The sequence below is a fragment of the Ptychodera flava genome, chromosome 4 (assembly GCF_041260155.1).
Source record: "Ptychodera flava strain L36383 chromosome 4, AS_Pfla_20210202, whole genome shotgun sequence".
Classification (NCBI taxonomy): Eukaryota; Metazoa; Hemichordata; class Enteropneusta; family Ptychoderidae; genus Ptychodera; species Ptychodera flava.
In genome coordinates this window covers 9,744,676-9,769,221 of record NC_091931.1, presented here as the reverse complement: position 1 = coordinate 9,769,221, position 24,546 = coordinate 9,744,676, and the positions used below count along the sequence as shown (strand labels likewise).

At 39.0% G+C, this 24,546-nt stretch overlaps 1 protein-coding gene across 1 annotated transcript; it reads right to left on the bottom strand.

The window, feature by feature from the left end:
- Positions 1-1,412: 1,412 nt before the first annotated feature.
- On the bottom strand, positions 1,413-22,816 carry LOC139130590 (multiple epidermal growth factor-like domains protein 11). Its single transcript, XM_070696339.1, has 5 exons — positions 22,657-22,816; positions 21,928-22,056; positions 7,361-7,562; positions 2,905-3,020; positions 1,413-1,591 (listed from the first exon to the last, which is right to left on the bottom strand). Exons 1-5 carry the CDS (start codon positions 22,754-22,756, stop codon positions 1,413-1,415), a joined length of 726 nt encoding a protein of 241 aa, XP_070552440.1. The 5' UTR covers positions 22,757-22,816.
- Between the last annotated feature and the right edge of the window lie 1,730 nt (positions 22,817-24,546).

Sequence of the window (24,546 nt, the reverse complement as noted above, 5' to 3'; positions counted from 1 at the left end):
TTTCATATGGCTATATAGATCTACTCATTGCCACCAGTAGCTAGTAAGATGACCCTACGATTCAGGCGGATCACAATGCTTATATATCTTGAAAACGTGTTCCAGACAAGTTTCACATTGTTGCAGTCAATGGCAGTGAACATATGAATGAGAAAATACACCAATTAGGTTGTACAACTTTTAAAGATCAGATGTTGTGCATCAAATTCAACAATATTTAACATAGGGGTTAATAACGTAGGTTGTGAGGTAGATATACTCTTATATCCCAAAAAGATTGTCTAACATATTGACTGAAATATTTCTTACACGCGTACGGGAGAAACAGAAATCTCACGTCATAAAACCTGGGACCTTACGACTTGTACTATTCTGATGTTATGCACCCAATGCATCACCGGTGTCAGGGGACGAATATTACCAAAGATGCACAAAAATTAGCTGTCCATAATATTTAAAGCCCAGGTTCGAGAAATGTTGAAAGAATTTACTTCCCCGAGCCCAAAAGACTATAACTGCTGTTCCAAATACACTGATCCAGGTGAAGAAGGTGAACCTACGATGGTTTTGTTACAGTTTTACTACGTTTCAAGAATGCTACAGAGAAGGGGATTTATGAGAACAAGCACGAGGTTAATGTTGAAGGTAGAAAGCAGTTTGACTTCGATACCGTATATACCGAAATGCTCTTTGAGTTTTAAGAACCCCCTTCGAGGGCTGAGCAATGGAATCTTCGTCCGAAAAGCCACGAAGTCGATTAATAACATGGACTATAATGACCGATATACTTTTAAGCATACCTAGAACCTCGTGTTATATGGTTTCGATAATTTATTGCAACTATGTCTGGCCATTTCCTTACAAACTGAAAAAAGGGTGTTAATTTCTTTGAAATATATTCCATTATTGTCAGTAACGTACCTTCTTCACAAACACAGTTATTTGTAGTATCGCATGTTGCTTGTTCCCAAACTTCACAATAACATTTCTGCTCACATAATTCCCCACAGTGCCCTCCAGAGCAATTGCATTGCCCGAGTACAGGGTCGCATGAGATGGTTGTCTCAACTTCGCACAAGCACTTCTGCGAGCAGTTCCTACCAAAAACCCCATTTTGACACACTGTAACCAAACAGCAACCCGTACGAGGATGAGACAATAAGTACCTGATTCCATATGATTGATGTACTCGTCACATTCAGTACAACGGGTAAATGTTGCCTTTTACTACATTGCTAAAAAGCACTTGCATCGTGTACTTTCAATTAGACGTAGTTTAATCTTTCTCCATGTAAATGACATTATAGTTAATATTTGAATTTGAATTTGATACTAATTAAGACCCTGCCCTTCTTCTTGCAATTGCACAGTTCGTATGATTTGAACATGTCTATTTTTGATTACTTAACCGTTCATTTAGCTTGAAGTAAATGAATTGAATCAAAGCAGCACTCCCAGTTCACACCTTCATTGCAGTGACGCCCTTTCCACCCAGAGCTACAAATACAACCTGCGTATCGATCACAAGTGTCTGCGTGAAGACAATCGCAATTTATTTCGCATTCATCACCCCATTTGTTGTTACGACAACCTAAAAAAGGACATATAATTAATGGTATATGTAGGAATAGAACAGTGATATTTTAATGTTTGACATTATGAATCACGTGATGGACATATATTCCATATTATAACGTTCAGTACAATAAACATTTACAGCGATTATTTAGCCCAGAAAACCGCAAATTTATGCATATTATATGAGGTTTTGGAGTTTTGTATTTTCTCATTAGATGCGTTGCATCTCCTACTTACTTGTTGCTATCGGTTGGATGAACGCGTATCTCCATTATTTAGAGGATAGTGCATATTGACTGTCAGCGTGGTGGAACTAACAAGGCATCATCTTTACAAGTCACAAAAAGATATCAACAGTAAAAGGCTGACTAGACAAGCGCTTTTCTGTCACTGCTGCCGATGTCATCATTACCGAATACTGTATTCTGTCATTGTTATGATGGAACACTTGCCTTTTCACAGGAAGTTGCCATTATGGCTAGGGTTGATAGAATTTGTCAACTGAACTAAAGCGGCTCTCAAGTTGATCCATCGTTAGCTAAATATCAGAAAACTACGCTTAAGCGCTGCTGGTACTTCGGTTCAATAGAGAGGTCCAAAATCAATATTTTAATAGTCAACACCCGCCGGTAAACGTTCAATTCGACAGTCATAGATTTAGAAAACGTTCTCACTTTGTCCGTGACAAAAAAATTGTCAAATGGTAAAAAGATCTTTCGAATACTCATATTGAGCTGTGAGACTTTTGCATGTTTTCACTGATAATATATAGAGTATTAATCTTGTCTGTTGACAGGCCCTTTTAAGTATGAAGTCAACCGAAAGTTTTTCAATATGTACAGATTGCTACATAACATACCAAATAGACAGTATTTAGCCTACAACAAGATGACGCACCACACAACCGGCGTATAAGCAGACTGAAAGCAACTACATGTTTTAGAACTTTCCAAACTTCCCTTGCACTACAGTTTATGGATATTTCTTACTGAAACCTTGTGTTAAACTAACTTCTGCTGAACTGACCATTACTCTTGTTCTACTTTTGAAGATGGGTTTGTTTCTATTACCAACCGGGTGTCAAAATGTAAATCGTTCGACACTTGAACAGTCTGTGTGGTTGATATGTTGAAAATTATTGTTAAGAAATACATTCCTTAATTCTCATTAATTCTTATTCTGTTTAATAGTAGTAAATTGGAATCCGTATAAGTATATCTTCAATTGATACGACAGTCGTATGTTTTACACTGGTAATGAGAGCAACGCTATTTCACAACGTACCGTCATCTACCATCTTACCATATTCAGTTATATTATTCTTACCTGATATCGCTGCGTATCCAGTGTCAGAATATTCGATACCAGTCTGATCACGGACGCGGCATTCATACTTCCCCGTTAGATTCGTTGCAACATGTATTACTGCAAGGGTACCGTAACTGTGAGAAGAAGGATCGAATTAACTTCCATCATTCTTCCAGAATAGATATTTGACAGAGGGCCGTGTTGATTTGAGATGATAAACACCGGGGTTTAGGTAGTACAGTGAGATCAACTGTACTTGCATTTAGCATGGGCGTTCGAAGACAACAGTCTCCTTCATCAGATGCACAGGTTTAATGAATAAGAAAGCAGAAAAGCCAAGAATACTCATGTGAAAATATGTCTAACATATGATGTGAATTCAAAGCAAAACAAGGGTTCAATTAAGAAGTGTCAAATCAAACAAATGGCAAAAAAGAGCCAATGGCTGATAGCAAACTGTAGCCGGGATAAAACAATTGACTTGTAGTGGCACTGAAACCCATAGTCTAGGTTAATTCCTTTGTTTACACATTCAAAATGTTTTATGATTTTAAGTTCCTCTACATCTCTTTCCATGTTGTTTTTGCATCTCATAGTTTTTGATACGGAGACATTGAAATCTCTAATGGAGTGTTCTAGTCGATTGAAGTATTCACTAACAGGTTATATGTTTTATTGTTCTGTATGTCAAATTTGTGGTTGTTGATCCATTTATGCGGTGATTGTCCAGTTTGGCCAACATATACGGCAGATAGGCATTTCTTGCATGTGATTGCATAGATAACATTGGTTGTCGCAGTTATGTGATCCCTTGATGTTATGGTTGTTATAGTTTGGTCACATTACAGTGGTTTTCAAGTTGAACGTTGACGAAAGGGGAAACTTTAAATCTGTGTTTACGGTATGGTGAAATTCTATGGTAATGATTTTTAACTAACAATTTCCTGCGTACGATGTCTTGTTGTAGGTTAGCTGGCTATCTATAAGCGATGATCGTCTTTTTCCAGCAATATTGCTTCATGTGTGGTGTCTTCTTCTCTTATAGGTATAGAGGTGGAATTTTAGTGATTAGTTTCTGTAGTTTATTAAATTGTGGACTATAGGCGATTGCCAATGGGACACTGTCATTGGCAGTTTTTGATCGATATTTTAGGAGATCACTACATTGAATGTGGCTTGGTCGACTTATCTGTTCATTGACTGTTGCTGGCTCTTCATTAAGTGCAGTGAATGTCTGATATAGTTTGCCTAGTTGATTTTCATAGTCAGCCCTCTCAGAACAAATACATGTGTATCTTAGTGCTTGACAGTATACAATAGACCGGAAGGTGTGTTTAGGGTGGAATCTGTTATGTGAAAGATAGCTTTGGCTGGCGGTTGGTTTTCTATATATTGTTGTCGCCAAGCTGACATCTTGGATTTTGATGGTGGCGTCTCGGAGCTGAAGCTAGGCGTTAGAGTGGTTCATGATGAATTTATGCGGTAGTGGAATGCACTGAAATCATCATAGAATTGTTTCAATGAATTCATGTTAGATTACGAAAGCATCATTGATGAATCGGCAGTATAATCTTGGCTTGACGCGATAGTTACTATGAAAAAGGTATCGGTCTTCAAGTGCGGCCACAAATATTTTTACATATTGTGGCGCCATACGAGTATCAATTGCTGTACCACTATTTTGGGGGATAAGGAGCCGTTAAATTGAAAGTAGTGGTGGGTAAGGACAAACTGGGATATTAAAAAGATGAAATGCAAAAAGAACATGCAAAGAGAAATAGAGGAACTTAAAATCATAAACAATTTTAACTGTGTAAATAAAAGACTTTACCGAGACTATGGGTTTCTATCACACTACAAGTAACTGTTTTCCCCTGGCAATAGTTTACCTATCTGGCGTTGGCTCTTTATTGCCTTTTGTTCCATTTTGGCACTTCTTATACGTGCATCTTTGTTTCGTTTTCATACCCTCTGTTTAGCATATTTTCACATGGGTATTCTTGGCTTTTCTGCTTTCTGATTTATATCACAGACAAACATAGACAGACTGGTAACGCGGCATGCCTTTTGTTCCATGGTCGTCTCGGTAGACTATTGGCTTTTCATATTAAAATGAGCTTCAAAGGTGTTAAACCTTTGGAGGCTTTGTTTGTGTTTGATAATTGCACGAGATAATGTGAAAAATATGACGAGATGGCATCGTACTGCCAGTCGCGTAGCAAGCATAGTTACTTTTTGAGCTCTCAGGCCAGAAACACTGCTTCACGCCAATCAAAACATAACACGCCAGAAGTTTTATAAACATGTCCTACCTTGACACACGTGAAAAAGAAGGTATGACTGACCGTAAACCATTTAGTAAAACCGGACAGTATCGATAAAAGACTTTCAAATTTTTTTCAAACACACTCATTATATATTCATAAAAATATGAGAGGAATTTTTAAAACGTTAAAACTCACTTTCCTGAAGCTCAAAACACTTCCGTTTCCGCCAGAACGTCAATTCCGCTCAGCACCACACGACAACAACAACACGAACTTTGTCAAACATACTTTAATAGCTTAACAATTGGTGAAGATCCGAAAATTACCGAAGGATGCATGGTCGGCACTCTTCGGAAAAGAGAGCCGAGAGCTTCATGAGGCGAGGCAAACGTGGATTGCTTACGTAACCACCTCACGCCTTAAACAATAGCCGTTACCAGTCTGTCTATCTTTGTCTGTGTTTATATAAAGCCGCATCATATAGCAAAACCAATTCGCCATATGTAAATTAAGTATGAAGAATTAGGACACGTGTCCCTTAGACTTCCTCCCTTTTCGCATTTCAACGCCGAGCGTACACGTAATGGCTTCATCTCCTCAACCCATGACCGTTGTCCAAGCATTTGTTACATAGTACACCTGCGCAGAAGACAATTGGATACACAACCACCACGAGACCAGACCAGGGCCCAAACTCGAGGAGTAACGCAAGCTTGTGCAAACAAACTTGGTACAGGGAAGCCCTCCTAAGTGATTTACGCACCACAGGCAACGTCCATATTCTATTTGAGGTTGGTGCTAGTGTAAGGGTACATCACATTGCGTCCTGTTCCGGCTGCTTAGAGATTATAGAGTATATAGTGTTTGACGGACAAGGCCATTCTTGGCTTTCTTCTTTCCCTGTGTTCAGTCGATTGTGACGGCTTGTCCATGAGCGTCTTTTTTCTCTTGCTCATTTTCTCTTGTGCAAAATCCCCTGCACGACCTGCCAGGGAGGTTCTGCATTTTACCTTCCCGCCTCCTTCTTTTTCATCTTGCTATCTGATTCATCTGTTGCCAATTTACCACTCTTCTTTGCCTCTTTTGACCTTGTTTATTTGCTATACTACTATCCGTATACTGTGAAACGTTCACTTTTCTTTGGAGACAGTACCTTTTCAGCTAAGAATGATTTGCCACGCATATCCCTTTACCAGAACTAACACTTCATAATAACGGTAACTTTAGAGGCTGCCCCTCGACAGGACGCAACAGAACATAGCCCGACTATCTGTTGGTTAGGGGTTAAGTAAATGGGTCACGTTCTAACGAAATTTACTTTATGTATGCAAATAATGCATTTGTACATAATGTATTAGTTTGATAATAAATTACATGACTCGGGCATTCAAATTAATGTTAAGAGACAAAAAATAAATGAAATTAAATATGCTATACAACAATGGTTATTAGGAGTGGGTTAAGAGGTTTGAGGTCTCGCTGAAGTTCTGAATGAGTGCTAGGAAAGCACACTGACATTGAACCAGAACGCCGGCAAAACCTTATATCAGTAAGCTATATCCTTGAGCGAAGTGATAGGCTTTGAATATTAAATTTTTGAAAGTAGCATCACATAGCGAAATCAATACGCCATATGCAAATCGTGTACGAATAAATAGGAGACGTGTCCATTAGACTTCCTCCCTCAATGCAACAAGACAAAGGAGAACACAACCAAAGCGGATACAAAGGGTAGAGCGTTAGTGACTTGCGCGCTGCATTTACCCGCCCATTCTCCCTCGTCGAGCTTCATATCGCTTTACCATGGTTTAGCCGACCAGAATCCCTGCCCAATCCTATATCAGTAGGTTATATCCTTGAGAGAGTTGATAAGGCTTTAAATGCTCAAATCACTCAACCTCTGCATCTGATAAAGGAGACTGTTGTCTTCGAAAGCTCATGCTAAATTCAACTACAGTTGATCTCAGTATGATACCTAAACCCCAGTGATTATCTCTAAGAATAATAACCGTGATAGTAATCAAAGTTTGACAGTCTCTACATCTGAAGCCAAATACAAAGATATATTTCTAGACCCTTGATACTTCTCACACTCATAAAAACTGTTAGGATATAAGAAATTGTTTCTGTTGGTACTTCGTGGCGTATAAAATTTTGATATTATGCACTGATTTCAAAATAATTGCTTACGTTAACACTAATCTCACCTATTGTACACTTTGCTGTCTTCAGAGACGTGTATCCATTGGCTAAGGGTGTCGAGTATGATATCGTTAATATACCACTGGAACCTCGGTTGATCCTTGTCCCCTGCAGCTAGACTAATGTGATGGGCGTAGCAATAAAACAGATAGGTGTCGCCATATTTTACAGTTATCGTCTTCGGTGATAATTCAAGAGACGGGTTCACTGGAACGGAAATTGAAATAATGGTAAAAGCAGGCAATATAATAGACACGTTAGGTTTTAGCCTTTGAGACATAGGATTGTCTGTAGCATGGCATCAAATAGGAACATAGCAACAGCAACTGACATCACACAATTACGAAAGAAAACTTTAAATAATATAAGTCGAGCCAAGTGGAAACAAGAGACGACAAGAAGACTATCATTCTTGAATTAAACCTTTCAAAATTAATTTTGATCTTAACGTCGGAAAGTGGAAGCAATTAACACACTAACGGATTTTAAAAATCAAAAACAATTAAATGTTCAAACAAAGAAAATGGTACAGTGTATGTTGCGTGTTTGTAGTTTCATAATAACATAGCCCCTTTTTCGACCGTCTATTGTTTTCAAAATCTTACGTACATGTTTAACTTTGTACGATCATAAAATTCAACTATATAATATGATATTGTGTTGAATCCGAGTTGCTCTACACAGACGGCATGAGAGTAATTTTTGTGTATACGTTAGCACACATTCAGGTAATACATTGACTGAATAAGATTATGGTAGAGCTCACCTATGTTTAAGTCACTCTCTAGACATGTACTCTATTTTTTAGTAGAAACCGCTTGATATTTATACGATAAGGACATTCGATATATGTTAGTTCTTTGTAAGTAATGGTCTGGGGCAAGTCTGAATGACTTCACTCTGTGTTTCTGACACTGATAGGTTACTTTCATATCAAAGGTATTGATATTCTCAACGTTAGATATAACAATCATATTTGGAGGAGAATGCTAGGTGTATCTGCTGGCAGCAGTGCTTTTAACGTGTTTTGTTCAACGACAAAATATCTCTTTGGGACATTATAAGGTATGGTTTACAACTGAAATGTATTATTGAAGTATCCACAAACGCTCTTATCTGTCATATGTAAATCAAACTGGAATAGCCACAGGAAGATTTTCTGTTCTTGGTAAACCGTCTTCTCACTATAACTTTTCTATTCGTTTATGTATTGCTTCAATTAAAACGTTTGAAATAAGAAAAATTATGCATTGCATTGCATTGTATGGTATGGCATGGTGTGGAATGGTATGGTATGGTATTGTATGATAGGGTATGGTATTATGGGGTTGTTACGTGCAGAAAAAACGAACAAAAGGGTGAACTCAGAAGTTTATGTTTAAACAAAATTTATTATAAAAATAAAACTAATTGCTAAGTCAGGGATAGAGTACAAGCTTTAAAAGTGTACAGACTACTTATCTCAGCTGGGACGGCAAAGCTCCAGTCTCAGAGTTGTAACAGTCAGTCGGATGAATGAACAGTCCTTCGGCTTGCAGGCTTGTAGTTGCACAAAGTCCACAGAGTAAATCCAGCGTTGGCGATGAAGGTCTTGAAAAGTCTTGAGAATGACTACTGCTGGAGTTTAGTAACACACAAGAGACACGATCCCAAAAGTCTGACTGGAAGCTGAGCACGTCCCTTTTATAAAGGCACATAAGAACAATCTAGAACTTTTATTGACATGCTAATTACTGTTCTAAAATTATCTCCCTTACACAACTAATTAACTTTCCAGAACATTCCAAACATGACTAATTGAATTCAAGGTTGTGAGGTCATCAAGGGCAGTGACCTTGAGAATGTTCTAGACTAATTGAACTCGGGTCATGATGAGTGTGGGGGAAATGACCTACATAACACACCCCCTCTTCAAAAAAAGAAAACTTTTCAAAGAAAAATCTTTCTTTTACAAATGTAATCTTGAAAAGGATTTAAGTACTCAAATTTTGTTTTACTCTAAAGTAAAATTTCTTGAAAATGAACAACAATAAACTCTAAATACGAGAGAGACAGTCTGCAATTAAATTGTCTCTGCCTTTGATATGTCTAATGTCAAGATTAAACTCCTGTAACATTAAACTCCATCTTAGCAATCTCTGATTTTTGCCTTTAAATTTCTGTAGAAATACAAGAGGGTTGTGATCAATATAAACCACTATTGGCTGATTTGAAGAAGTAACATAAACTTCAAAATGCTGTAAAGCTAATATCAAAGATAAACACTCTTTTTCAATTGTAGAGTAGTTTCTCTGGGATTTGTTAAATTTGCGTGAAAAATAGCAAACAGGATGATCTATACCATGACTATCCTCTTGCAATAAAACAGCACCAGCAGCCGTATCACTAGCATCTACAGCTAATTTGAATGGCAAAGTGAAATCTGGTGCAGACAACACTGGGGCACTTTGCAGTATGGCTTTAAGTGTATCAAATGCCTGTTGGCATTGCTCTGACCAAACAAACTTTACTTTCTTTTTAAGTAAGTTAGTCAAAGGCTCAGTAATTGTGGAGAAATTTGGACAGAATTTTCTGTAGTAACCAGCCATACCGAGAAAGCGCATCAGTTGTCGTTTGCAGTTTGGTACGGGAAAACTTGAAATGGCACTGATTTTGGCATCAACAGGTTGTACCTCACCCTGTCCTACAGTATGTCCGAGGTAAGTCACCCTCGCCCAGCCAAACTCAGATTTGGCAAGGTTGACAGTCAACATTGCTTTGCTCAGTCTCTCAAAGAACTTCCGCATGAGCTTGATGTGTTCCTCCCACGTGTCACTATACAGGACGACCTTCGTCAACGTAAGCTCCACATCCTTCTAGCCCGGATATGACGTCGTTGATCATCCGTTGGAACGTTGCCGGAGAGTTCTTCATTCCGAATGGCATCACCTTGTACTGGAATAATCCGTCTGGTGTAACAAAGGCGGATATTTCACGAGCACGATCCGTCAGAGGGACTTGCCAAAATCCCTTCAGTAGGTCAAATTTCGTCACATACTTGGCTTTTCCCACTCGGTCGATGCAGTCATCAATCCTCGGGATTGGGAAAGTGTCTGTCTTTGTTAAAGTGTTGACCTTCCTAAAGTCCGTGCACATACGATAACTGTGATCTGATTTGGGAACAAGTATGCACGGCGAACTCCAGTTACTTTTACTGGGTTCAATAAAGTCATTGTCCAGCAGGTATTTGACTTCTTCCTGGAGATATTTCGCTTTTGTTGGATTCAGTCTGTATGGATGTTGTTTTACAGGCTTACTGTCCCCAACATCAACGTCGTGATAGATGACGTTTGACCTCGTTGGAACATCTTGAAATAGATGTTTATATTCGTGGAGCAGTTCTTTCACCTGTTGTTGTTGTTCTGGCTGGAGGTGTGCCAACTTTGTAGACTCCAGCTTCTCCAGGATTTCTGAGTTCTGAAGCTTGACCGAGCCCAGCTTTGAGTTTAGAGAATTTTCACTCAAGTCAGTTTCAGTATCACTATCTTCATAATGGTTTGAACTGACTGCACTGACAGGCTGAGTTATAGTAGGATTATCCCTATCAAAATATGGCTTAAGCATATTTATGTGACATAGCTGTTTTTGTTTTCGCCGGTCGGGTGTTATTATGATGTAATTTAAATCACTCAATTTCTTATCAATTAGATATGGCCCAAAGTAACGAGCATGGAGTGGTTTGCCAGGAATTGGAAGTAGAACAAGAACCTTTTGACCTGGTTCAAACTTCCGTTTTGAGGTGCTTTTATCATATTTGATTTTCATTGACTGCTGAGATGACTCAAGATTTTCTCTGGCTAATTCACATGCTTTAAAGAGTTTTGTACGAAAATCTGACACATATTGCAAAATATTCAGACAATCATCATCGTCTGATAGGAATTTCTCTTTAACGAGCTTAAGTGGGCCACGGACTGTATGTCCAATACAAGCTCAAATGGGCTAAAGCCAAGAGACTCCTGAATTGACTCTCTAACAGCAAAGAGCAGAAAATGAATTCCTTCATCCCACTGCTTCTCTGTATCGAAACAGTAGGTCCTAATCATGGTTTTCAAAGTTTGATGAAATCGCTCAAGAGCACCCTGACTTTCTGGATGATAGGCGGATGACGTATACTGTTTAATGCCTAGCTGATCCATTACTTGTTGAAAAATACCAGACATAAAGTTGGAGCCTTGATCGGACTGGACACATTTAGGGAGGCCAAATAAAGTGAAAAATTTGACTAAAGCTCTCACTATAGTCTTTGTCTTTATATTTCTCAGTGGTATGGCTTCTGGAAACCGAGTTGATGTACACATAATTGTCAACATGTACTCATTTCCTGATCTTGTTTTGGGTAGGGGCCCAACACAGTCTATGAGTATCCTACTAAATGGTTCTTGAAATGCAGGAATTGGCTGTAAAGGGGCCTTTGGAATGGTCTGATTTTGCTTTCCTACCATTTGACATGTGTGACAAGTTTTACAGAAATGTGCTACATCCTGCCTGAGATTAGGCCAATAAAAGTGACTGAGAATTTTGTGATAAGTTTTCCTTACTCCCAAATGACCAGCCCAGGGCGTTTCATGGGCCAGGCGCAATATTTCAGCACGATAGGGCTTTGGAACCACAATTTGATGTTTTATAGCCCAATCGTCATCAACCAAAACATCTGGAGGTCTCCATTTACGCATGAGAATACCAGATTTTGTATAATAGGAAACAGAGCTATCTGAAGTTTACCTTCATCATCTACCCTGTCAAACAAAGACAAAATATCTGGGTCTTTGTGTTGTTCTGCAATGAGATTTGATCTAGAAAATGTCTGACTTTGGTCAGCAGAAGTTTTACTGGAAGTTTCAAATCCACGAGGGATAACGGAATGATCCGTGTCAAACACCTGACTGAGAAAGGTGTCATTTAAGTCAACATCTGTGACATTATTTTGAGAGTATTTTGATTCTCGGAAGTTTTCTTTGACATGGCTCGAGTAATGGCACATGAAGGAAATAAATCGGGTATCTCTTGTTCAATTGGCTCTGGATCCTGATCTAAACTAGGATTATAAGTCACAAGTGGATTAGTAATGACCTTGTCCCCAGCAAGGTCGTTTCCAAGAAGAAGGTGAATCCCTTCAAAAGGCAAAAAAGGCCTAATACCTAAAGTCACAGGTCCAGAAACAAAGTCCGAAGACAAATAGACATTATGGAGAGGAACAGGAATGAAGTCATTGCAATCTACCCCCTTAATAAGAACTTTAGAACCTGAAAATGACTTTTCAGAAAACGGCAGGATATCTGCCAACAAAAGAGACTGGGAAGCCCCGGTATCTCTTAAAATTTTGACAGGGGTAGCGGAAGAGAAATCACTAGAAAGTGATATAAAACCATCATGAATAAATGGTTCGAAAATACCCATAATGCTATCTTGAGAAGAATTGACCTTGACCTCATTAATTGGGGATAAGAGGGGTTTAACCTCAGAAAATGTGTTGCACACATTATTAGACTCTAATTGAGTTGATGAAGAAATAAAGCCGGTGGGCTTAGATCCACTATGACCACTTTGACCTTCACGTTTTCTTTTCAATTTGAAACAATCTGACATTAAATGGCCGTCTTTCTTACAATAATTACAAGAAAGTGTACCGAACTGTTTGTCAGAAGGAGATTGAGACTTGGGATCTGATGATGTGGGAGTGTTACTTGAACTCTGTGAACTGTTGTCATTTGATTTTCTACTCTCCTTTGAAAAATTCTTGGATGAAAAGGACGAGTTAAATTTACCCGCATTGTTTCTGTATGAAAAGGACTGGGATGGTTTGCTGAGAAATGAAGATTTGTGGGTCAATGAATAATCATCGGCCAAACATGCAGCAACCTCTAATGTATCTGCCTTTTGTTCATTGATAAACGTCTTGATGTCACTCCGGATGCACCTTTTAAATTCCTCAATCAAAACAAGTTGTCGTAATTTGTCATAATTCTGACTGACCTTTTCCGAAGAACACCAACGATCAAACAGTTGTTCTTTTGTTCGAGCAAATTCAACATAAGTTTGATCTTTCGCCTTCTCACAATCCCTAAATTTCTGACGGTAAGCTTCAGGCACCAACTCGTAGCCCTTGAGAATTAATTCCTTCACAGAATCATAATTTGAAGCCTGCTCTACTGACAACTGAATGTAAATTTCTCTGGCTTTACCCACCAAAGCACTCTGCAAAAGCATAGACCAGGATTCCTTAGGCCAGTTCAGACTCTGAGCAATTTTCTCAAAATGAAGGAAATATTTATCAACATCCTTTTCTTGGAAAGGGGGAACTAACCTGAAATGTTTAGTGATGTCAAACTTGTCTGAAGGGAAGAATTTTCCTGACTGTCCAAGCTCTAAACGTTTTATTTCTACCTGCAATCGCTGTTCTTCTAATCGCAATTCTTTTTCTCTCTGTCTTTCTTCCATTTCTAATCTTTCCTGCCTTTCCTTTTCTTTCTGTCTCTCTTCCATTTGCAATCTTTCTTTTTCTAATGCCTGTCTCTCTTTTTCCATTTGTAATTCTTTCTCTCTCATTTGTAATTCTAGTTTCTTGATCTCCAAATTTGTCTGCATTTCTAATTCTAATTTTCTGAATTCAGAGGTAGACTCGGGCTCATAATCTTTCAGGGTGGATTCCTCAAATTGGCCTAAATCAACTAGATGTTTGGCAATACGGTACTGTATTTCCCTCTTGCGCATAGATCTTTTAACTTCTACTTTAAGGAAATTTGCCAGTGCTATGAGGTTGTCTTTTCTGAGGGAATTAAATGTGTCCTGATCAAGGTCATCCATAAATTCGTCTGGTTTAAATTCCGCCATGATTGGATTTCGCTGAGTTCACAGTGTACAGTACTTTTGAAAAGGCTGGCAAAATGTTGTCAAACGGCTCAAAATATTCGTCTCCCGGACGAGCCCCCCAATTTGTTACGTGCAGAGAAAACGAACAAAAGGGTGAACTCAGCAGTTTATGTTTAAACAAAATTTATTAAAAAAAGTAAAACTAATTGCTAAGTCAGGGATAGAGTACAAGCTTTAAAAGTGTACAGACTACTTATCTCAGCTGGGACGGCAAAGCTCCAGTCTCAGAGTTGTAACAGTCAGTCGGATGAATGAACAGTCCTTTGGCTTGCAGGCTTGTAGTTGCACAAAGTCCACAGAGTAAATCCAGCGTTGGCGATGAAGGTCTTGAAAAGTCTTGAGAATGACTACTGCTGGAGTTTAGTAACACACAAGAGACACGATCCAAAAAGTCTGACTGGAAGCTGAGCACGTCCCTTTTATAAAGGCATATAAGAACAATCTAGAACTTTTATTGACATGCTAATTACTGTTCTAAAATTATCTCCCTTACACAACTAATTAACTTTCCAGAATATTCCAAACATGACTAATTGAATTCAAGGTTGTGAGGTCATCAAGGGCAGTGACCTTGAGAATGTTCTAGACTAATTGAACTCGGGTCATGATGAGTGTGGGGGAAATGTATTGTATTGTATGATATGTATTGTATTGTATTGTATTGTATTGTATTGTATTGTATTGTATTGTATTGTATTGTATTGTATTGTATTGTATTGCGGTATAATTAGTAGTATGGGCACTGGGGGATCTGGACAACCTTACCATTTACGCCTTAATTCACATAATAAACCACTCAGCACCTTTTCGGTTGGAGGGAGGAATCCAGACCCCTCGCTCAACTCTTCAACCCCATGTGATGCGCAGTAATATATCACCCAAAGAACAGCAATAAGAAAAGAAAAAAATGCATACCGAGGGCTTAAATCGAGTTCTACCCACTTCCGCTACCAAAGGTCTATGGCAGAGTTTTATAAATTTCACAAAATCAGGAAATTAACATACAAAAAGCCTTGCTACGTGTTTGGTAAGGGGTGAAAAACCAATTTCTTTCTGTTGGGAATTTGGTTACATAATATGGTGTTTTCAATCAGGTTGGAACTCACAACCTACGGTATCCAGTCACAAAGCGGAGAAGCAACAGAAAGAAGCACTTTGCCAAACCCCCACTCTCAAAAAGAGTTGTTCAATAACCGAGCTAAGTTGTTGCATTTTTCTGACAGCGACTCCTCCACACATTGTATAGTTCAGAAACACTCACGCTCGTACTTTCACTATGAAACATCACACACACAGACATTTTTTAATGAGAGCAATAAACACATTGCTTAAACTGGGCGAAGGACAGCCTCGGGACAATTCTGTCCACCAACAGAGCAAAAAACCCTGGGTAGAAAATACGAAGTTTTCAATCAGCTTTGAACTCACAAACTTGTGTATCCAGTCATCTGGCGGAGAAGCAACAGACAGAATCACTCGACCAACTGCCCAATCTCAAAAAGAGTGGTTCTTTAATGAGGGGTATTTGAAAGGGAATGCGCCTGGCAGGCAGCAAATAAATTGCCGTCGAAGTGTAGTAGCAAATGGGAAATCTTTAGAGAGATCAGCGATTTATGGATCATTCTTCAAGAGAACCATCCAATAAGGTATTCAACAACCATTTAGACTGTGTCAGCTAAGGGGTTACCCACAGCAGGCCACCCAGAGGGTATTGAACAACCGTTTAGACAGTGACATAAAATGGCTTACCCACAGAGAACTACCCCAAACCTGTATTAAAAAGCCATTTAGTGAGTGACAGCAAAAGGGTTACCTACTCATCACGATTGCCTCGTGCCTCCACGACCTCTCCCCGAAGAAGAGGATATCATTAGAGAAGACCTTGCCTTCCACTGCACATATCACGCAATTAAGCACTACCTATGGAGCTGGGAGATGGATGTCAACTTGTTAAAAGAAATTGTCTCGGAGCTGCCCCTAAGCTTTCCCTGATAATGTACAGCCCCAGATAAGCCACAGATTTTACTGAAGAGGTTTGGATCCTGGGAGCCTGACGTTCCAGTTTGTGCTGAGGGTTAATCTTGGGCTAGACAAACCAGATAGTACCCAAGATCACTCATAGCCCGTGTCCTGCAACAGACAAAGGACACTCTTACTGGCCTATAGGATTGATAAGGTAGTAGAAAGCGTGTTCCCCACTCTCCATGAGACATTGAATAAGTGGACACACAGGGGCTTAGGCGGGCGGTTGATAGAATTACACCTCTAGTTGGACATCGCCCAATAGCACCCCTGAGAGGCAGCTCTTACATCCCACTACCAGCAGCTCTCAGAAACAAAAAAACAATCATTAATCTAAAAAACAAAGATGACAACCTTCTGCTGGATGCTGCACTCGGCTTTGGCTCCTGCAAAACATTAGTAGAGAGATCTGAATCCAGCAGAGCATTTCTGCAGAACTGTGAAAGAAGAGCGTCGTACTGGATCAAGGTATTTCTTGCTATTTCAATTATACAAACACACCAACGCATAAGCCGAGCTGGTTTTGATAGCTCAGTGCAAGAGGGTGTTTGGCTTTGGATAAGCCGCCTCCCAACTCAGGAGGCGGCGTAGTCACAGGACACTCTCACCATTCTCGAGCTCGATGGGCTAGACCGGCACATACAACAAGACATGTCGATCCCCATTGCAAAAAGCTTTATCTCCTCACAGTCTTATGTATATAGCTATGATAGTTATGTAGTTACAAAGATATAGCGGCTGCCTGATCAGTGTTTGTTGAGTAAGATGCGTTCTGCATGTACAAGTCATCGTCGTAAACCACTCGCCTCTTTACGGCAACAGCTCAGCGCTACGTGTTAAGAGAGCGTGCACAGTACAATAAATTACCCTCAATGCTGTTTGGTTTGTACCAACGACAATAGTTTTCGTATAACTTTTTCAGTTATGCATAAAAGCAATAATGTGAAGTCTCATGATAATTGATTAATTATATTTATTAAAAGTACGTGACGTTGAGATACTGTAGTATAAATTTCAAAGAAACCATAAATTAACCATAAAAGTCACATTCTGCAGGTACTACAAATGTCACATTTTTGCAAAGCAAGTTCTGACCAACTGAAGGCGTCATTTTCTGGAAAAAAGTTAGCATATAAATTTCTGTTGTCTTTTCTATTTGGAAAAAATCAATATCCTTTTGTTTCATAAAACAGGTGCAACTAGTCTCCCTACTTTCCATCACTTTATTCTGTATGGCTGAGGACACAATCAGTGGAAAATTTACAAAAATGCTATCTCCTCTCTCAATCAAGCACAATTTTCTTAATCCTTTAAAATGGGAATTGAGAAGAAAGGTGTCCTTAAAAGTACGTTTTCAGAATTTTTACAACTAGTCCAGGAATTTGTCTACACATGGGAGACATGGTAGACTTCACAGGGGAATCTACGTTGGTACAAATCATGATGCATTATGGGAAATCTCTAGTATTGTGCCGCGAGGCATGGTTGATTACGCAGAGATTCGCGGATCTATCGCTGGTTTCCAGCGCTTGCTGAACGGAGCCAATCAGAAAGTAGGTCTCATAAATACGCATAAATTATTGTAATGAGCAATACATGACTTTAGCTCATCTTGGTGCTCACCATCACACAGCGTTCACTGTCGACGAAGAGCGTGCAATGTGTAAATGTTTAATGTGTTTTGACTCAACCGCTCTATTCACACCAAAAAGACGCCATTGATAATTATTTTACAAGGAAAAGATTGGTTTCTTTGCACGAGGACCACTGGTGGCAAGTCTGTATGCTACGGGCATGGCAGTCCGTCCCGGTCCATCGTGTTTCACGAGCGTTATATCGAAGAGTATCGCATAACTGGAGCAGCTGGTCCAACGCCTTGCTGTGCACAGTGTCCGACCCAGGCGTAGAACAACACTGTTGTGTAAAACCCGTTGGTCAAAACTATTGATCATAAATTTACTTTACTACAAGTTATGCATAAACGTTTATGTATCGATCTCTTCATTTAGGTTCCCACTGAAAGTTTTCTTATCGTGCTGTGGGTATAAATGGAGCTAGAAACGTATGAGTAAAATAATCGCAATCATACCAATCCATAATCCAATAACACTAGGTCAAAATTTGTAAGACAATAGTTGTAAACATAGACACAAAACAGCACAGAAAAGACAGTTAATAGACGGTACACAAACAAAGTCAAATTCATGAAAGAAAGATATATGGACCTCTGGCCAAAAGACCAAGAAGTGATGTCAGGTGTTTCGAAAATAGTAAGCGCATCCTGCCCCACATGTGGCACCCGCCATATATCAATCTGTAAGTCAGATAGGTAGTGGTCACTAACTAAGGTCCCATGTCACCGATGCCATCAATGATCATTTGTCGAAGAGAGATATTGTATTTATCTACCAGCTTGAGTGGTATATTTGGCCGTTTCATTCGAGCTGGTCCTCCGCGATACAAATCACGAATATACGCTAGGCTCCCGATCGTGTCAACACTGCCGAAATCACAGATCTCGGAAAATTGCGTAGTTGTTCAAGTCCGATTATGTTTCATTAATTCATCACAAAAGTTACGCTAACAACGGAATCAAACCAAGAGAGGTTTAGTTTGTTCCATGGGTTTGCAGTTCAGCCTGGTGCGAACACGTATATGCGTACACTCGCTCAGTGTGACCTGGTGACAGTTTTCGGACAGGGTATAGTGAATTTCGCCCAAAGCCGTTTCTCAAATGACGAGCAGAACGAAATTTTATTACCATACCCTTTGAAACTTTATTGTGTTTATCCTAAAACTGTTAACAGGATGGAAGTGGTATTTAGGGGGTCAAAGTTGCCAAATTGTTGACTCCATAGTTAGTGCGTAGTAATCGGACTGCTATCGCAGTAATCGGACGTCGTATTTGGAATGTGATTATAGGGGCTAAATACTTATATTTTGAAACTTCAAACCCTCGATTTTCAATTTCAATGTGTTTAGAAAACTGTTTGTAATATTTTTGTGAAAATTAGTTACGTTCAATCCATGGACGACGCAACTATATTTCGACGTGTATCACTTGTATGGTGCTTACATCGGACATGGGCTCTCTGTGTGTTGCTTTCGACACCTTGTTGTATTGTGTGGTGTGTTAACTTCGCGAAGTTTTATAGCGCCCGAAATAGCTTTAACCGAAAAAACTAACTATTCAAAACGGGACAGCAGCGTCACCTGACTTAATATGCGGTATCATGACTTGTAAAACGCTATCAATACGGAGCGAAGTGAGTACAACGAACAGCATGTCTTTAAATGTCCGAACTGAGATCGTGCGAAAATAGTCACACTGAGTGTACGGGGACGACCTTGCAGTGGGACCGGGCCGGGTTCGTTGCTGACCGTTGTCTGTGTACATACCGAAGCCGTAGTATTCACATAGTGTCGCCGTTGCTCTCGATCATGACAGAAAAAATGTCAAAATTTTGAAAGCTGTCGGATTAATGCAACATATATCGGAATAGATGCATCCGAACCAGAGGATATCAGGCCCTGAAAGCTCGATTGTGTACACACAGACAATGAGGAGCTTACGACCCGACATGACTTTGTAAAACGGATTCGTGATTGGCTAATTCTGATGATATGTTCTCATGAATAATTAATAAACCCCTATTCATACTTCCGCAGTTTCCTGGCGTAATCTGCCAGACCTTGATTTTTGCGTAGGTCAGCGGAGCGGAAATTATTGCTCAGGCTCGCGAGAATGGTACAAGTAAACGTTGCCTCGAATCTAAATGGAGAGTTTCAGTCTCTGAGTTTTTTGCCTTTGCAACACTCCCGCCTAGAGACTAAACCAATGTAAACGATAAAGGTCTTCTATCCACCCTTGACATCTGCAAAACTGTATCAGTATTTATTTTATCATGATATGGTGAGTTCGGGGATGTCTGGCTCTGACGACCAACAAATAATTTTATTTAAAGCTCCTGTATTGGAAAAAATAAAACAGACCGGAGGCGGGAAGGAGCAGAGCCTTGACTGTAAACATGTGGTGAGCGTTATTGATCGATATTCTTGTATCAGTTCGTGTTCTCCCTTAATCTAGAGATTTATTTTGGAACACTGCGCTCGCGCATATTCGTATTTGCATCAGCGACCAGTTGAACACGAAAATGAATTTTTCTCAGGTCACGCGTCCCACACCAGGTGCTTTCGGCTCTTGTGTAAAGGCGATGGAGAGTCATATTCTCGGGTCAAGCTCGGACGCAGAAACAGCTCGGACTTTCAGTCAACGGCTACCAGCGAGGGTGGAAAATTCGAACCGGCGAGAAGTTTGCAATGTGTTCGGTCGATCGGACACGCATAAACGCCATTGTATTCTATGGGAATCGAGATTATTCGGCACATCGTAAAATGAAAAGTACATCTGAAAAAACCCGCCGGTTCATTTCGCTGTTATTTCTCACAATATTTGAGATTAAGCATCTCATGAAGGTTAACTAAAACTCTATGGTTTTAGTTTTTTAAATTTCCCTCTTATTTTTATGAAATGACGAGTTTACGATCGTTTTTGTGCTGTTGGCCGTATTTTCGCTTATTTTTGCATAGAGTATTTTCGCTTCGGTAATTTAAGAATTCCTTCATGAAATTATTGCCGAAATATCATAATGGACAGAGGAACATATGAGGAAATGGAATCTGCATCTCTTTCCTGAATATTTAGCTGTGCGGCTAGGAAATTCGGCGAAGTTTTCAACATTACGCGGAAGCTTGATTTGGCTCTCTTTACGCTCATTCAGCGTATGTGCGGCAAAAAATTGTCGCATGTTGAGTGAACAATATCGAGGCCATTTTGCCCACAGTGTAACTTTGTAATTAGTGATATTACTCCAAAATTACAGCATTAAATTTGATGAAACGTGCAACAGATTTTGATCTGGTCGATATTTCACTGTACTGAGAAGCATTGAGCAGTGTCAAGTTAATAAATATCTCATTTACATATTTTATAAAGTTTTATAATGAGTCTGGAATTCGGAAATAAATGCGCCAAATTCGGTGACATCTGCTTCAGATACTGACCCAACAGATATCTGACTGTGTTGTAAAGCATTTAGTAGTGTGAAGTTAATTAAGGGTTCATTTGCATATTTAACGAACTTTGTAATTAGGTATATAACCCTGAAATTAGTGCACCAAATTTGGTGATAGCTGCTACAGATATTGATCTGATCATGATAAATATCTAATTGTGCTATGAAACATTGAAAAGTATCAATTAAGTGTTCATTTGCACATATGACTGACTAAAACGCATTTCAAATTACAGTTTAATGTATTACAGCCACGGTGATGTATTCTTACACAAAATTCTTGAAGAATTTTATTCCAATATATTTGAGTACTTATTTAGGACAATGGGAAAAATAGTCGCACTGAAACAGAAAACGTGCAGAACTTGTGCATTAAGCTTTTTCTTCTTACAGATTTTATGCTTTCACGTTTATTAAAATAAAGGTAATTCATTTTTAACAATATCGCAAGATGTGAACGATTTGGATGATAGTGTACAGGGTCGTGCATCCTTTAAACGTGGAAAGAGGGAGGGGTTTTTCCACTTATTTGCAATTTCAAAATCTCTTTGTGCAGTACTAACCTTCATCACAGGCTACTCCTTTCCAGCCCGGAAGACACTTACACGCTCCATTGAATATGTGGCATGTAGCCCCATTTTTACAAACGCAGTCGAATTGACAAAGACCACCATATTTCCCTTTCGGGCACCCTGGTCAGAAAGGAGAACAGGCACGTCGTCTTTAGATCACAAATTTGTGAAGGTATATGATGAAAGCGAGCATTGTCTTAACGACAGGTAATTTCATCATTGATGGATAAAAAAGTAAAATGTCAGGATATTGACAAAAGCGTGCAATTTTCGACCTTAATGTGATTCAAACGAGACTGCAGTAAATGATTAAAAGGGAAAAGGCAAAGAGTAATACGAATCAGTGGTAATTAACTTTCGATACATATCTTCATGTGTCGGTAAAGGGCTCACTGGCTTATATATTCAATGAAAGATAGAGAACACGATTGGAACGAATTTGGGATAATTGGATGGTGAAGTAATGTCAATTTAATCTGCAAATGTAAGCTCACTTGGTTTTCTTTTTAAGTTACACACTTGTTTTATGAGCAATTTGTAATATCGCAGCATTCAACTATAGGCACCTAACATTTTTGAGAAAGTTGAAAAATAAAAATATACAATTATCCCAAATTAGTTCCAATCGTGTTGGAGATTCTTTCGAGTGCTTTTGATCATCTCCAAGTATGCAGCCTATCGAATACATCAATCAGAGTAGTTATTACATCTCATTCTTACCCAACGATTTCATTTGGAATGCAACTCCTCCATTTCCCAATGGACATTCAAGCTGGCTATCCTTGGCAACAACAAATGTGTGGTATGGTACGGTGACCATACACACTTGTGTTTGCTTTTTGTATGAAGCGAAAGCCTCGGCTATAGTGTATGGCAAATTTTTATGCTGTCGAAGTGTAAAAAGAGTGGTCGGGCCGTTATAACATATTTGTTTTTAAATGCCAATAACTTACGAATATAGGCAAACATAAAAAAGGATATACAAAGGGCCACGAAAAGTCAAGAAAATCGTGTTGCGTTGCAGATCAATATATAGGGGCAGATGTCAGATGACAAGGGAAAGTAATTGACAAATAAATATCTGAGTTTGATAGATTTACTATTTATTTATGGCGTAATCCCAACACGATTTAATATCTTTGATAACCTCATGCTGCAACGCTTTCTCTAAAAGTCAGCTTTAGAAAACATTATTATCTCAGGATATAAGCTTTAATTGAAATTTCATGTTGGTCATCAGCTTGTTTTACCGAACCGGAATTTCATATCGCTATTTTACGGTGTAATTATCCATCACGACGTCTTCGTTACAGTCAAAATACTTCTGAATGCATTAGGGCTTCCTTTCGGAGCTGCTTCCTCACGTTGGAGCATTTGACTCAAACGATCTCAGCGACTCCTAAATGTGGCTCATGCACTCATGTTTCTATATCATTGTGTTGAACCAAATATTTGCTTTAAACATACCTGAGGCTACAGTAAGCCTAAGTGCGTGGACCCGTACAACAAAGTGTGATCGAAGACGATCATAAGGACGGCATAATTTAAAGTTCTTGCCACTGGGCAAAATGATTGATATACAACAATATATACACATATACTTATTCTGTACATATGTCAAATACATGTATGTATACTAATAAAATGCAAAACTACAGTGCACACTTGGTTTTCAAAGACCTGCATTACATATACTCATGATCTGCATAGTTATATGCTGCGCATACCAACGTATTGGAATGTTCCATATACAAAGATATACGTTGCGTATGCAATTAATATTGTGTTCAATATACGTCAATATATGAAAATATACTAAACGTACATCAAGCATTTTGTCCAGTGTGCTCAGCCTCATATAATATTCATTCGTTAGTTACAAAAATTTACATTTGGTTTAAGTTTGGCCACATTAGAGCTTAAATATATTTGATTTTGCTGCAATGTCGATTTTGACTTCCTATCGACTATATGCATACATTTGAAAGTGGTATTACATGCAGGCAGCCCACAGTGATACGGTTGTAAATAGGGTCATAGGTGGTAAACCGAACATTCAGATTGTAATTATAACAGTTCACATGCTCATTTCGTGTCGCAGTTCGACAGAATTTGTCACATGACGAGAAAAAAGATACGACTCGTCCCTATTGGTTCCGAAAGAGGTGTTTTACCAAAATATTATTTCCCTGGAGAAATAGTTTTTGAAAAAAAAGTACCAAGTCACTTGACCATACTCTCAATGTCGTCTGCAGCTTTAAAACAATGGCGGGTGACAAGAGTATTATAAATGCCCGCAGGAGTAACAAGTCTGACTAAAACAGTAAGATTGTATATTTCAACAGCGTAGAAACTCGGAAAGCTTATTGACAACACAGATCAAAGCGCGACCAAGGAAGTGATACGATATGCATAGGACATTCTTGCTTCTTTTTGTGAAGAAATAGGCACTATTTCTCCAACTTAAGTGTGGCGAATCGCCTAATAAATTTTCCTTTATGTATAGTTTAAGTGAGTATAAAACAAAGTACATTTAAGACAATAACATACAAAAACATGGTCATATGGTGTGTTATAAAATACCTATTACCCGGTCTTAATTCGGGACAT

What these genes read in the sequence shown, in the direction of transcription:
- LOC139130590 (XM_070696339.1), bottom strand. Translation starts at nt 22,756, where the DNA reads ATGGTCACCGTACCATACCACACATTTGTTGTTGCCAAGGATAGCCAG. An exon ending in AGGAGTAGCCTGTGATGAAG is followed by an intron (nt 7,563 to 21,927) that starts GTTAGTACTGCA and finishes TTTCCGTTCCAG; the next exon opens with TGAACCCGTCTCTTGAATTA. An exon ending in TGGATACGCAGCGATATCAG is followed by an intron (nt 1,592 to 2,904) that starts GTAAGAATAATA and finishes GTCCTTTTTTAG; the next exon opens with GTTGTCGTAACAACAAATGG.